The sequence below is a fragment of the Larus michahellis genome, chromosome 13, assembly GCF_964199755.1.
Source record: "Larus michahellis chromosome 13, bLarMic1.1, whole genome shotgun sequence".
Taxonomy (NCBI): Eukaryota; Metazoa; Chordata; class Aves; order Charadriiformes; family Laridae; genus Larus; species Larus michahellis.
Window position 1 is genome coordinate 6,885,516 of NC_133908.1, and position 13,481 is coordinate 6,898,996.

Here is a 13,481-nt window from a genome sequence, read left to right on the forward strand (position 1 = left end):
TGGGGACATCGGCCATAAAGTCTTCCCGGCAGCTTCCAGGCATCTCCTTCCTCCCCTGGAGCTCTTTCCACGGCCCCATGAAGCATCCCCTGGCCCCGCAGGCTCTCCCGTGGGGGCTGCAGCCGTGGCGACTGTTCAACTCCCGCGCCGCAGCGTGAGGCTGCTGTGCGCTGCTGCGGCTGCGGAGCCGGTTTTGCCGCCGGGGAATCAACACCCCCTGCCCTGCTGAGTCGGCAGCCAGACGGGCTGAAACAATAGTGCAAGTTAATGGAGCAAAACAACCATCGGTGTTTCCTATTAAAAGTATTTTTATGATGATGATTATTATTAATATTATATAGGGGCTGTAATTTTCTCCCGACTCACTCCAACATCTCACAAAATAAACAGTTGCTGTATTATCCCCTTGTAAATGAGACCACAGGATTGTAAACTTTAATTTGTTACTTTTGGCTGCTCCCAGGTTTGGCAGACAATTAAACCAATTCATTAGTTCACAGAGGCATATTTTTGGCCATGTCTGGCTGCGTGAAATCATCCAGTGAACGCACTGGAGGCAGGGTGCAGAAAAACCGTACCGTGTCTTTGCCACAGGATCCGTCAGTAATCGTCCAAATAGGCCAGCGTGGATTTTGCGGACCAAGGTGGGAGGGGGGCTGGTTCCTCCCGTTGCTCCACCGAGCCCTGGGCACGTGCCACTGGCAGCCCAGTGACCCGACTTGCTGGCCAGAGATGAGATATCGATCCTGTATCTGACCTGCAGGTACCTGGGTCCTGCCTGAGGCTCAGCCTTTAAATTCCGCAGAGTTTGATCAGTGAAACTCCATAGGACACGGTAGCAAATGCCGAGCTCCTGGGAAGGCTAATCTGGCTGTGCATGACCTCCAGAGCCAGCTGAATTCATTCCTGGAATAGCTGGACTGCTTTCGGCCCCTGCTTTCTCGGCTGCAGACACATGGTGAGCCTGTGCAGCCCCACAGCAGCAGTCCACGGCTTTTAGCCTTCTCAGGGCTACCAGTTGTATGTGCCGAGAGTTAAGGTGTGCTTTTTTAAATGGAAGCCATAACAGTATATTTTATGGCAGTACCACCTCCCCTGTCCAAAGGGGCTTAGCGTGAACCACCGATCAGATGAGGTTCCCTTGTCAGACATTTTTTCACACGCTGTAGTTTCTTAGATGTCCACCAACAAACCAAAAATCCTGAGCCATCTTAGTTTTGAAAAATACCCCATGCAATTCCTCCCGTTTCCTTTGTTTGCTCCACAGTGGGCGTAGAAGCTCTCAGTGCCTGTGACCAAGTACCCGTCAGTGTTATCAGGCTGGTGGAACGGCAGCTGATATTCACAGAGGCCTTGATGGTGGCGTGTATTGCTGTGTGTTACTGAGATATGGCAGGAAATTTGCTCACTTATTGTCTCTCTTTCTGCCAGTCCTTTGTTGGCTGATAGGCAAGGTATGGCTGCCTGCATCCTGATGGGTTTTGTGGGACTCTACACACAAGGGGCTGAATGCATCCTTAAAAGCAGGCAGGAGGTTTTCAGCTTGCAGCTCGAATTGGTGAAGTGCAAAGAATAACACAGATTCCAGAAGGGAACCTAAAATGCTTTAGGTCAGTTTTTTTTTTTTTTCCAGCTTTTTCATTCAACAAGCCATTAAGGAGACCCTCTTAAATCCTTTCATCCTCCTGCCAAAGCATTGCACTGGCCCCACGTCTGTGACAGTAATTCAGCAAGCCCCCAGGAAGGATTTTACAGGTGATGGTGCTTCCTGCATTTCTGTTTAAGAGCCATTGACCTGGATGAAAGGACTTTCCAAGCCACAGAGGGACATGTGACAAAGAGGACTTTTGCCTCATGGTACAATTAAAAAAAGGAATTTCCAGCATCTCCACTCTCCTGGTACCATTAAGCCAATGTGGAAGGGATCCCGACCCCCTGAGGCTTGGTCTCACCCCGCACAAGGCTCCGACATGGTGCTCAGCTGGGCTCATTCCCTCTCAAGTTAAAATTATTCATTCCTTTCTTATTTCAACAAACTGCCTTTCTCTCAAAAATCGCTCTTGTCTCAGGGTTTTTCGAGTCAAATATTTTTGGAGTGCGATACTATAGCACTCAAAATGAAAGATTTTTGAATAATGAAACCTAAAAGCTTTCCCAAAGTGGTTCCTCACCACTGCGTTTCTCACTGGCCGGCACTTTGGATTTGGATTTGCAGAGAGTTCTGGTTTGCAATTTCCTCCCCCGCTGCCGGGAGGAGAGGCTGCGGTGGGGAACGGAGCATTTATGAAAAGCTGGTCACCTCCTTCAGTGTCTAACGGTGTTTTCCTTTTCCTGAAATAACAACATTTATTAACAAAACGGTGAGCGAATGCTGCAGAAGAGCTAATTATGACTTCTTATATTGCGACGGCTCCTCTGCAAACCAGCAGCAGAAACCTGCCTGCCCCGGCCCAGCTGCGGCTGTGCTCTTGCTCCTGGCCAGGATGCGCGGGGTGTGAGCTGGGCCCTGTCTCCTCTGGGTGTCTCCTGCACCCTCTGCTCCTCAAGGAGCCTGTAGCAAAGTGGGGGTCAGTCTCTTCTCCCAAGTAACAGGCGACAGGACAAGGGGAAGTGGCCTCAAGTTGCGCCAGGAGAGGGTTAGATTGGATATTAGGAAAAATTTCTTCACCGAAAGGGCTGTCAAGCATTGGAACAGGCTGCCCAGGGAAGTGATGGAATCACATCCCTTGAGGTGTTTAAAAGCCGGGCAGACGTGGTGCTGCGGGACATGGGTTAGTGATGGTTTTGTCAGTGTTAGGTGGATGGTTGGACTCAATGACATGAAAGGTCCCTTCCAACCTAGACAAGGCGATGATTCTATAATTCAAACTATGATTCTGGGGGGGAGATGAAAGGCTTCACCCCGCTGCTGGCAGCTGCAGTTCACTGCGTGAATTCCTATCGGGAGGACGAGGAGGATGAAGCTGGTTGGGTTTTGTGTCAAAAAATAAGCCCTCTATTTTTCTCCTTTCGGCTATTTATCAAGGCTCAGTGCAAAGGGCCAGACACCCGGCCAGCGCGGCCCTGCTGCTCTGATCTGTGCCACGCACAAGTCACCATCGAGGTGGCGATGAGGGACCTTCTGCTGAGCGGCCAATGGAGCCGCCGGTGCCACCAAGCAGCTTCCTGTCCTCGACGGGAGGGCCGGCCGGCCGGGTATATCCCTATTTTGACACATCCTCGCTGAATGAGGAGGAGAACAAGCAGAAAATGGCTGATGATAAATGCAGCAATTAAGGAAGCTTAATGGACCAGAAGGTTTTTTGTGTGAAGACAAAGAAATTGCTGTGCGGACACCTGCAAGGAGTCCCAGCCGCTGCCGGGGGAGGGCTCCAGCTGTGCCGCAGCAGCAGGGGCTGGGGGTGACAACCCCTTGCCTTCACAGACACTCTCCGCAAATGCCTCGAAAAAATATTTTCCAAGTTAAACTTCAAAACACCATTTGGTCTTCCTTTTTCCACATTGTGATCAGAAATGGCAGCCTGTAATTCAGGCCCGTCGCAGCCCTCCCCTGCTCCCTGCTCTTTATTCCGTTTCACATAATACATTGTGCTACTGGGAAACACGTTTTCCTGACACAGCATCAATCTCGGTGGTATGAAGGAGCTGTGGCCCCAGCCAGGGGATGCCGTCGTGCCGGAGGCGGGTGGACATGATTGAGGTCCCCCGGATGCCCACAACCTGCCGCACCCTCCCCAGAGCTCCGTGTTCCTGGGCTGAACCCCAGGACACCGCCTCCCCAGGATTTGAATAAAAATGCTAAATTTGTTTGCCAAAGCTCCATTTCGCTTTATTTCCTGGCCTAGACTCTTCCTGAAGCGAAGTGCTCCTGCAAAGGGACACCCCGCAGCAGTGGGGAAGCTCCGTCAGGGTGTGGGGGGACAGACCCCAGGCCCGGCATGGGGAGCCCAGGGTGCAGCGACGGGTGACGCCAGTTCAGTCGGTCACAGGACCGTTACCAAAATCCCCCCCAAAACTGCACCACAACTGTTTTCCTAAGACTCTGACAAAAAGGGATCTCCTGAAGGAGGTAAAGGAAAGGTCTTGGTTTTTTTCTCTTGGTACAAGCCAAATTAAACATAAACGCCTGTTTTCCCCGCTGCCGAGGGCTCCTCGGCTCGAGCCCGAGCTGCGCGGCACTGATTATCTCTGCTCTCGCCCTGGCGCTTGCCAGCCTGCCCCAAGCGAAGCCGACGTGTCTTGCTCTCGCCCAAGCTCTCAGGATGTCGCAGTTCTGTCTGGGTGGCTCCTCGTGCTCCCCCTCCGCTGGAGCCGGGCGGTGCTGGCGCTGCAGGTGGGACGGCGACAGCTGTCCTCCGGTGCCCCTGCATCGGCCCTTTGTTCATCTAACCTGGGGTCACCAAAACTACATATTTATGGTATCTGTAAAGGCTGGAATGGAGACTCCCCATATGCTTATTGTAGGCAATAAAGCTTGTTTTTTAGGGGAGTACTGGATCTTTCCGTTAAAAAACAGTTAATATTTTTGACAAGCAATCTGAGGATTTATCACTGCGTTACAGATGGGCTTCTTCCTGCACCCCCCCACTCTCCTGGTTATTTGTTTTATTGACCAGGCCGAGACCGGCTGAAGATGGTGCACACCAAGTCTCATTCCACTGGGCCATGGTGGCACGTGGCATCACGTTTCAGACAAAAGGTAATGCAAGTGCAAGAGCTGGGCTCCCCCCTCACGCTTCCCTGAGCATCTTTGTGAAAACAGGCTGCCCCAGGCAAGCGATGAACCTCCCACCTCCCATCCTCTTCCTCCCACTGTCATTTGTTTGCTAAATCCCTCCCTTCATCGGTGACTGAGGGAAGCCTCTACGGAGATGGCCGGAAGGAGAATAAAAATGGTAAAAACTGCACAAAATGAAAGCTCAAGAGTGGTAGAAATGCACAAAACGCAGGAAGTCCTTCTGTACCAGTTCTTTTTATCAGAAGGCGGCTCAGCTGGGGTGGCTTAAAGGAATAAGGCTGAATTAATTAGTTTCTCCGTTTAGGTAATAATACCATTAATCATGATGAACCATTTTGTGAGAAGGCTGATACTCGGCACCGCGTAATTCCGCAGGAATCCCGCCGTAGTGCAGCATTATTGATGGGTCATCCCCCGAAAGCGCACGAGCAACACCTCCCAACACAGTCCAGGGCAAACTGCTGATTTTCTTTTGACATTCAGACTGCCGCAGCATCAGTCGTGATGAATTCTTCCGGCACCGGTGTGGCTGCAATAAGCAATCCTTCAGGAATGCCGGGGGAGCACAGCATTGATTTAATGCTCACTTTTTAAATGGACCAAACGCTTCCAAAGGGTACGGTCCATTTTCGTATTTTTTTTGAAGCGTACACTAAACCCCCGCCTCGCTCGCACTGATCTGCATCGGGAAGACGCAGCGACGGAGTCTTTCTAGCAGAGGTGAGGGAGGTTCGTTTACGCAGGTCTGTGCTAGAGAGGGTGTAAAGCGAGACGCTGCATTGGACGATGGCACCGGCAGAGAATGACAACCCCCTGAGCCGGCGTTACCAGTATCTTTATGCCGAGTCCACGCTTTTCACTTCCACCATGTGTTCTATGTTCCTCCGATTTCAGCTGGGAGAGCAGGTGCCAATTTTTAATGCCTATTTTGTTATAAGCCTCCTTTCATCAGATTAAGGACCCTGCTATTTTATTTCATTTTAGTTTTTTAAGCTCAGTAATTTAGTCACACGTAAACTTAAAAACAGAAGCTGTAACGTGCTGCTAAAGCAACAGTCGCCCACTGTTAAATCAGTTACGGAGAGCGAGGGGGCTTGGAGCACTTCTCCATCCCCCCGCAGATGTCTGCTCTCAGCCTACGGGAAAAGCTGGGGAGGCAAAGAAAAGGCCCGCGGCGAAGAGCGCTCGAGGCGATAACCCTCCCGGAGCGACGCCAGTTGCACGGAGGCTGTGCTTCCTTTTCCATCCTCCTTTCCCCCGGCCGCAGGCTGTGGGATGAGGACGGGAGGCGCAGAGGGTGGGAGAGCTGCTGCAGAGCCGGGGACCCCACGCTCCCCCCCAGGCCCCGGCCGTGGCGGCTCTTGCCTCCAACGCAGCCAACGGGCCACGATCCTTCTGCCGGGAAAGAGTCACAAACACAATCCGATCCCTCTCCCAGCACCCACCCCTTCGCCGGCCGCCTCCTCCCCGCCGCCCAAGCCCCGTCGATAAGCCATTAGCCTCCGAGAGCCAGCGCGGGCTACGACACACAAACACTCAACTGCCTTTTTCATCCAAAATCAATGTTGTATTTATCTTCATTGATCTACAAGGAAACTGAATGTTTAAAATTACAGGGGGTGCAGGGGGGAGGATGGGGAGGGGGGGGAAACAAGAGTTACAGAGCCAAGAAAATAGTAGCGGATGGCTGAATTAACTAGAGAGAAAAAGCCCAGGATATATAAAACATGGACACTGAAAAATAAAATAAGGGAGGGGGGATGGTACAGCAAGTAAAACATGGCAAAATTTACATATGGATGAAAAGTAAAATCGGAAATAAAAAATAAATCATGCCAAAAAGCAGTTCAAGGCAGAACCACACTGAAACAAACATTTGCTTATGGTCTTCATGTACTATAGATAATATATCAGAATTTCTTTTTTTTTTTTAATCAACCATTAGACTTTTTTTTTTTTGCACTCCTAAAATTCTACTTTGTCTTGTATACAGATTCCAATAAGAACACTGCACAATTAGCACAAGGGGTCCACGGAAAATTGTCCTTGCTTGCCAGCGATCCTGCCCACAACACAAAAAAAGAGAAAAAAAAAGGAAAAAAAAAAATAAGGAAAGGGTCTGCCGCATGGTACTGTGCCAGTTCCATCTGCTTTTGCCAGCTTGAAAAGTAGGAAACCAAAATTCCCTTCCAGGAGCGTGTGTCTCTCTCTTTCCTTGACGAACTGTCCCTTGTGTTTGTACAAAAAAATTCAGTCTCTCTTTATTTTTATTTTTTTTTTTTTTTGTTAAACACAAGCATCCTTCTTCCTGTTCACATGCCATTTCCATTCTGTCTCCGTAGTTGCGAGTTGGTTGTTTTTGGGTTGTTTTTTTTTTTATTTTTTTTTTAAACCTTCCTCCCCCCAACATCCACTAAGACCTGCCTCCAAGTTCTTGCATAGTTGAAGTATATATGCCGTACTTAGCTTTCTGAGTGTGAATTTCTGACTGTGACAAGAGTATGAGTTGTAACCATGTTAACAAATAACCAGAGTGGTTCTAGAAACCATTTTTATAAAGTCTACCTATGTTAAGAATTTAATATTGGTGTACATTTATATTAACAGAATATTTACAGTTTGTTTTCTTTGTTTTTTTTTTTGTTTAAAACAAGAAGTCAAAAAAAATTCCTCTTAAATTTCTGCATAATATAATAAGGCAAAAAACAAACAGTTTTGTACATTATTATTATTATTATTAATATTTTAATATATATCTGTAACTTCGGTTCCAAAGTACCAAGGTAAGTGATCAATTGGCCTCAGAAGGGAACCTCACAGTGGACTGTAAAACTACAGTATTTCCATAAATAATACTTTTAAGAAACCCTGGGTATTTTTTTCTTAAGGATCTGAGGCCTTTAAAATGCAAATTTAACTAAAAACAAAAGCAAAATTTCTTCTTTTTAAGTGAATAAAGAGCACAAAATTAAAAAAAATACAAATCCATTAAAAATGTTTCTCACATTTGGGAAAAAATGTACAAACTTGATATTCTCAACTCATTTTTTTTTTAGCACAGAAACAAAAAACGAAACCAAAAATCCATACCTATATATTAAATTCCCATTCTCAGCAACCTTCTTGTTGGAAAGTCTGCACCCCCGACCCCGTTATTTATGGAAATGTGCTTAACTTCTACAAATTTTACATTTAAAAAAAAAAAAAAGTTTACAGCAGTGCATTTTGTAAAAGGTTTGTTTTTTGTTTTTTTTTGTTTTTTTTCTCTGTTTGTTTTGTTGTTGTTGTTGTTTGTTTGTTTGTTTTATATACAGGCAAGTTTAAAATTCAATGTTGGGGACTATCGTGCCTCTACTTCTTTGGGGTTCCTAGAGGGGGAGTAGTCCCTGGACTCTGAGTTTGTGAGTGGAGTAGTCCTGCGTGGGGAGGCAGGTCTGGTGCTGCTCGCTGGTACAAGAGGCGGTGGGGCGCTCAGCGCGGCGGTTGGTGGGTTCCTGTTTAAAATCCCGTTGTGCATGGCAGTGGATGGACTCAGTCTGGGGTAATGCATCCCGCTTAAATGAGGCATGAAGGATGGCACGTGTGCCAGGTGACTTTCGATGGGGGACGAGTGCAAGTGGTGCATTCTGGCACGCTCAAGTTCTTCCCGTAAGTGCAAGCGCTCTCTTTCCTCCACTTGCCGCAACCGCTCCTGCTCTCGGCGGGCTTCAAGAAGGTTTTCATGGTTATAGTCGTGTGGCTCCCTGTCTCTGTAAGAACGCTCATGGTCGTAAAATCCAGAGGTGGTAGGGAACCTATGGATAGGATCTGTCCGGAGCTGGAAGTCCATTCGACGGTGCAGATCTAAGCTCCGGTAGGCATCTCGCAATGGGTCCCTCATTGGGTCCCAAGAAAATCCAGGATGCGGCAGCCTCTCTCTTCCTGACAAAGGATTCATGCCTATGAGCGGGGTCATCATCCTGCTGCGGTCCAGAACATTCATGTTGTTCATCTGGTGCACGCTGCCCATGGAGATGGGCATAGAGGCAGCCATCGAGTGAGGCAATGATAATCCATGCAAAGTAGGTGGTGGGGGATGCTCCACTGATCGGGAGTGCTGCGAAGGCTCCGACCCCACCACCAGCACATCACTGTCTTCCTTCCTCTCCTCTTTGACTTTGATGTCGTTCTTAATCTTCTGGAGGTCGCTGGGAAGCTCTGTCTTTCTCTCCATGTCCTTGCTCATTAAATTGGTAAGCTTCAAGCTCTCACTTAGTGCAGGTTTGCTGTATGGGGATACAGACTGGATTACTGGCTTTGTGTTGTCCTCAGAGGGTCTCTTATCATGGCTTGGAGTTTCCTTCACCGGGGAACGGCTCTCTTTAATCTTGTGTTCTGCTATGGGCGGCTCTCTCAGCCGGTCAGGGTGCTCTCGCTCGGGTTCTTTGGACCTTTCCCTTTCCCCGAGGCTAACCTGCCTGATGGGATCACTGGAGGTTTGGCTGTTGCTGCGGATGAGATTGCTTATCTGATGTGTCACTGGAGCCGATGCCGGTGAGGATCTGTTTGAATGTCTGTTTTTATCCATGAGGTCTCTGTGAAAAAAGAGAACACACATCCTTGGTATTGTGTGAACAAACATCCATGTGATGCTGGACGTGCCTAGTGCTGTCTCTAGTTGCGTAATTCGAGGTTGCTCAGAAGGTGATCTGCAAAGCTCTGCTAGCACCAGCTGTAGCTGTGACGCTACGCTAAAAGATACGCACTACCCGCCTTTACGTACTACAGAGAAAAAAAATGTTGACTGGAAGCAGCCATAACACGATGCTTATTTTCCTATGGAGCTGCAGGAGAGCTTTTGTTGTTGGCAGATTTGGCAGGTAAGGTAGGTGCTTAAGGAAAAATCCTCGAATAGGCCACGAAACTGAGTAATCGACCTCTGTTTCAAGAGGATCTGCTATGAAGAACAAGGGGTTTGATGACAATGTCCATGGTTTAGAAGAGAGGTATGAGGGTTTACATTTCTAACTGCACCTCTATTTCTGAGCAAGCCAATTAGTCACAGTTACTCCCACCTCTTTAAGAGGGGAATAAATAATACTCACCTTTTAAAAGCACTTTGCTCTGAATGAGAGACTCTCTAAATGGAAAATACGATGGTGTGATTGAGAGAACTGCATTATGCAGCTGAGAGGCTCACTGATGCCTAAGTTTTATGCCGGGTTTGCTTTCGAGAGCTGTAAGACCTGAGTGCTGAAAGCTGGAGGTGTTTTGGGGAGTTCCGTAAGTATTTATCCCTTATGATTACATTTGCTAACCCGGATTTCTTCCTCTGCAGTAGTCCTGACTGCTGGTCAAGGATGCACTTTATTAAAAAAATGTCCAAAGAGGGATGCTGGGGACAGCTTAAGCTGAATTAATAGAAACGTCATAGAGATGTTAACCCCTGCGTGAACACTCTTGAGAGCAGAGTAACCTTGGTTTGCAAATGAATTACACTAAAGCCAAGAAGGGAGCTTCCTAGCTGAATGACTATCCGTGCAAGGGTGTCAGACAATTTAACATTTACAGCAAGACGATTTTCAGCGTATTGCTTCCATACAATCTCATTCACAGGCACTGCCTGAAGATCTCGTTAAAAGCACTCCAGGCAAACTATGAACCCCCTATCACTAATCAAACACACACATCTAAGACTTGCGGGCTGTTACTGCCTACAAAGTAACCTGTTGGAGACAACTGGGCTCTGAAATATAAAGGGCTTTACAGCTCCAAAATCATATAACTGGAAGCTAATGAAGTATCTATAGCTCAGGTGAAACACTTGTGTCATCGTTAATAACGGTTTGTCTACAATGCAATTTTTAAAAATCAGTTTTGCTAATGGATTCATGCACGCTGCTCCAGATACAGGCATTTGCATTTTTATCTCGTTAATGTCCAGCTAACATTTGAATTCATCAGCATATCTGTACATTAATGAGAACTATGACTGTCTCCAAAGGACCCATCACAACGCTACCTTCATGATTTCAGAATATACAGCAATCCTGAAGCAGCTGCATTGAAAACAGCCGAGTATACCCTGGAAACGCAGCGACACGCTCATTTCCTCAGCCTGGTGCTTTTTATTAACCTGCTAGCGGGGACGGGCTTACCATATTGCCACAGAGGACAAACCCTAAAAGGCAAAGAGGGTTTTTTTTTTGTGTTGCCAGTGCTTGTGCTAATCTGAGGGAGAGGCCTATCAGCTGCTCCAAAGACAAGCAATGTTTTGCACTGATTATTCTACTATCAGAAAAATTAGAAAAAATAAGAGAGGGAAAAGAAAGTGCTCAAAAGCACCCACTGCTTACCTCTCTTTGTCTCTGTCGTCTTTACTCAGAGAAAGATCCCTCTTCTCGGGCTCTCGCTCCCGCTCTCTGTCTCTGTCATGGTTTGTCACCGAGGAGCTTCGCTCAGAGTCAGTGGGCTTGGGCCACTGTGGAGGTGTTGGGAAGGACGGTGGGGTCCGATGCAGTCTATTCCATGGCTCGTGGGGATTGTTGAAATTCTGCAGGTTTGGGCCATCTTTGTGAGTAAAAATGTTGTTGTGAGCTAGAATAATGGCAGGGGGAGGAAGAGTTAAAAATAATTCAAGCCAAATAATTGCATATACATTTCTCACAATGCAAATCACAACCAGAACTGTCCTTTCAAGACTTTTTAATGTGGAGCTAACAGCGAGGGGGAGCTACTCGCAGGTGGACGCAGATACCTCCAACACTGGGTGTAAGATCCACCAGCTCTTTTAAGGCTGTTGGTGGAAGAAATAACTTAGGGATGATCGAAAATGCCCAGCTCCTCTTCTCCCCCCACCCCGGCAAGGGTTCCAGCACAAAAGCAATGTTTTTCCTCAGCTCCTCTCACTGGCAGAAACTTTAATTTGGGGGTAGTTACAAGCAATCAGCTGCCTGCAGCTGAGGATTCAAGGATTTTTTTGTCAAAGAAACCAGACTATATGGTGGTATGTATGCGTGTGTGTAAAAATAGAGCTTGGCTGTAGGCTTTTCAGAACAGTCACTTGATTTTCCTCCATCGATCTTCAGCTGATTCCTGTCGCACCATGAGATGCAAAAGCACGCTCTCATGTGTGGCTCTCAAGCATGTCTTGCCTACAGGTAACATGTTTTTGAAGTAAAATTATTATATACAGGTAATTTAAACTTCAGACAACGGTTACAGAGCAATTCTATGTGCTGAATTAGGAGAAGTATCAATAGCTGTTCCACTACGCATCTTCGCCGTTGAAGGGTGTTACTTTAGATGCCCATAGGGTCCCAGAGCTCAGAGGGGTCTGGCAGCTCTAGCACCTCTAGGAGCACACAAGGTACCAGCCCTCAGCGGTGAGGAGACACAGAGCCCAGCTAGTGATGTCTGTGACATGCAGAAAAGCTCCCACCGCAGAGACCTGGAAATCTTAGGTGCAGTGTTTTCAGATAGGAGAATGGAGGTTAGGAATGAAACGTCTTTAAAAACTACCACCAGCTGCTGTAAATATTAGCATGTGGCTTTTCTGGAAGGGATGTTTGTCTGCAGTAACCCAGCCAGTACTTACTCAGAGCATGACTGCCTAATCCTCCAAAGGCATTGCTGCCTAAGTTCCCAAGGCCGCTGAAGGTGCTTGACCTGCTAAATGGATCTGGAAAGGCAAACAGGGATTTAGCAGGCATTTAGCCAAGAATGTTGGAGAATGAAACGCACCCCTCCCCTTCTTAACGGTCTGAATCCAAGTAGGATTAGGCCAGACTTTAAGCTGATCCTTCTCATTGCAAGGTTCTTTGCACAGAAAATTCCCATCATGTTAAAATGGAGAAGGGATTCAGTGCTCACTCTGCAAACAGGTGCTGTAATAAACTTTTGTATGCCAGTCAGAGGGGAGCTAGAAATTAAGGTCTAATAGCTGAAATTAGGGTGGCTGCTGCTGAGCTATACTCCCCTTCCTTATCAGTACTAACAGCAGAAGCATTGCAATTGCCTTGAAAGAACCTCGGCAGGCTCCTGGGTCAGCATATTGAGGGGATGCATCCTTTCTTTTTTCTCTTGTTTCTGTGCACAACTTTCTATCCTCTTTGTAACAGTGCCTAGAGACAGTCCTAAGGCTAATTGCTACGGACATCCATCCTTACACCAACTAATTTTGGCCTGTTTGTGCCAAAATCCTTTCCCATAATACCTTCCTTGATCCCAGTGGTGGTGGAAAAGATAGCGTAGTCTTAGAGGAGCTACTATGACAAAGGGATGTATCTTCTGAGGCAAAAGATGAATCTTGCCTTTCCTAGTCAAGTACCTGACTGTTTGGTTACTGGCACTTATATTTATAAAAAGTCTTCTTTTTTTTTTTTTCCCCCATTAAAGGCACCCATCATCAGAAGAGGTTCCTCTCTGAGCGGATATAGCCTGACTCAGGTTTCTGCGCTCCAGAGATGGCTATGGCTTAAATAGCACCAGTGTACTTGTTTTCTTTCCTACTGGGCATCTCTAAACAACTCCTCCTTCTGCCCGCTGGCTTTTTCACTGTCCCTTTAAAGTCTTCAACTTGCCATGTTACAGGAGATGTGTTGCTCTCCGCCTCCTCACACGGATACCCTTATCTTTAAAATATCAAGGCAAATAGGTTGGATCTTTAAGCAAACAGCTATTTGCTTATTTACTTATTTTTAAATAGCTGTTCTTGCCCTTCCCCTTTGATATTAAGTAGTTACGTGACTCTGTAGAGATACAG

The 13,481-nt window shown here is 47.1% G+C and overlaps 1 protein-coding gene across 24 annotated transcripts in view; it reads right to left on the reverse strand.

Moving 5' to 3' along the window:
- Nucleotides 1-6,279: 6,279 nt before the first annotated feature.
- FBRSL1 (fibrosin like 1) overlaps nucleotides 6,280-13,481 on the reverse strand; it is a 544,864-nt gene continuing 537,662 nt past the window's right edge. For 22 of the 24 annotated variants that reach the window (XM_074606379.1, XM_074606373.1, XM_074606392.1 and 19 more), the window contains 3 exons: nucleotides 12,315-12,398; nucleotides 11,074-11,314; nucleotides 6,280-9,312 (listed from right to left, as the gene is read on the reverse strand). In XM_074606379.1, coding sequence (XP_074462480.1) covers nucleotides 8,079-9,312; nucleotides 11,074-11,314; nucleotides 12,315-12,398 — 1,559 coding nt within the window. In that variant the 3' untranslated portion in view covers nucleotides 6,280-8,078. The remainder of the gene's footprint in view (nucleotides 9,313-11,073; nucleotides 11,315-12,314; nucleotides 12,399-13,481) is intronic. The other 2 variants (XM_074606380.1, XM_074606378.1) reach the window with 1 other exon arrangement.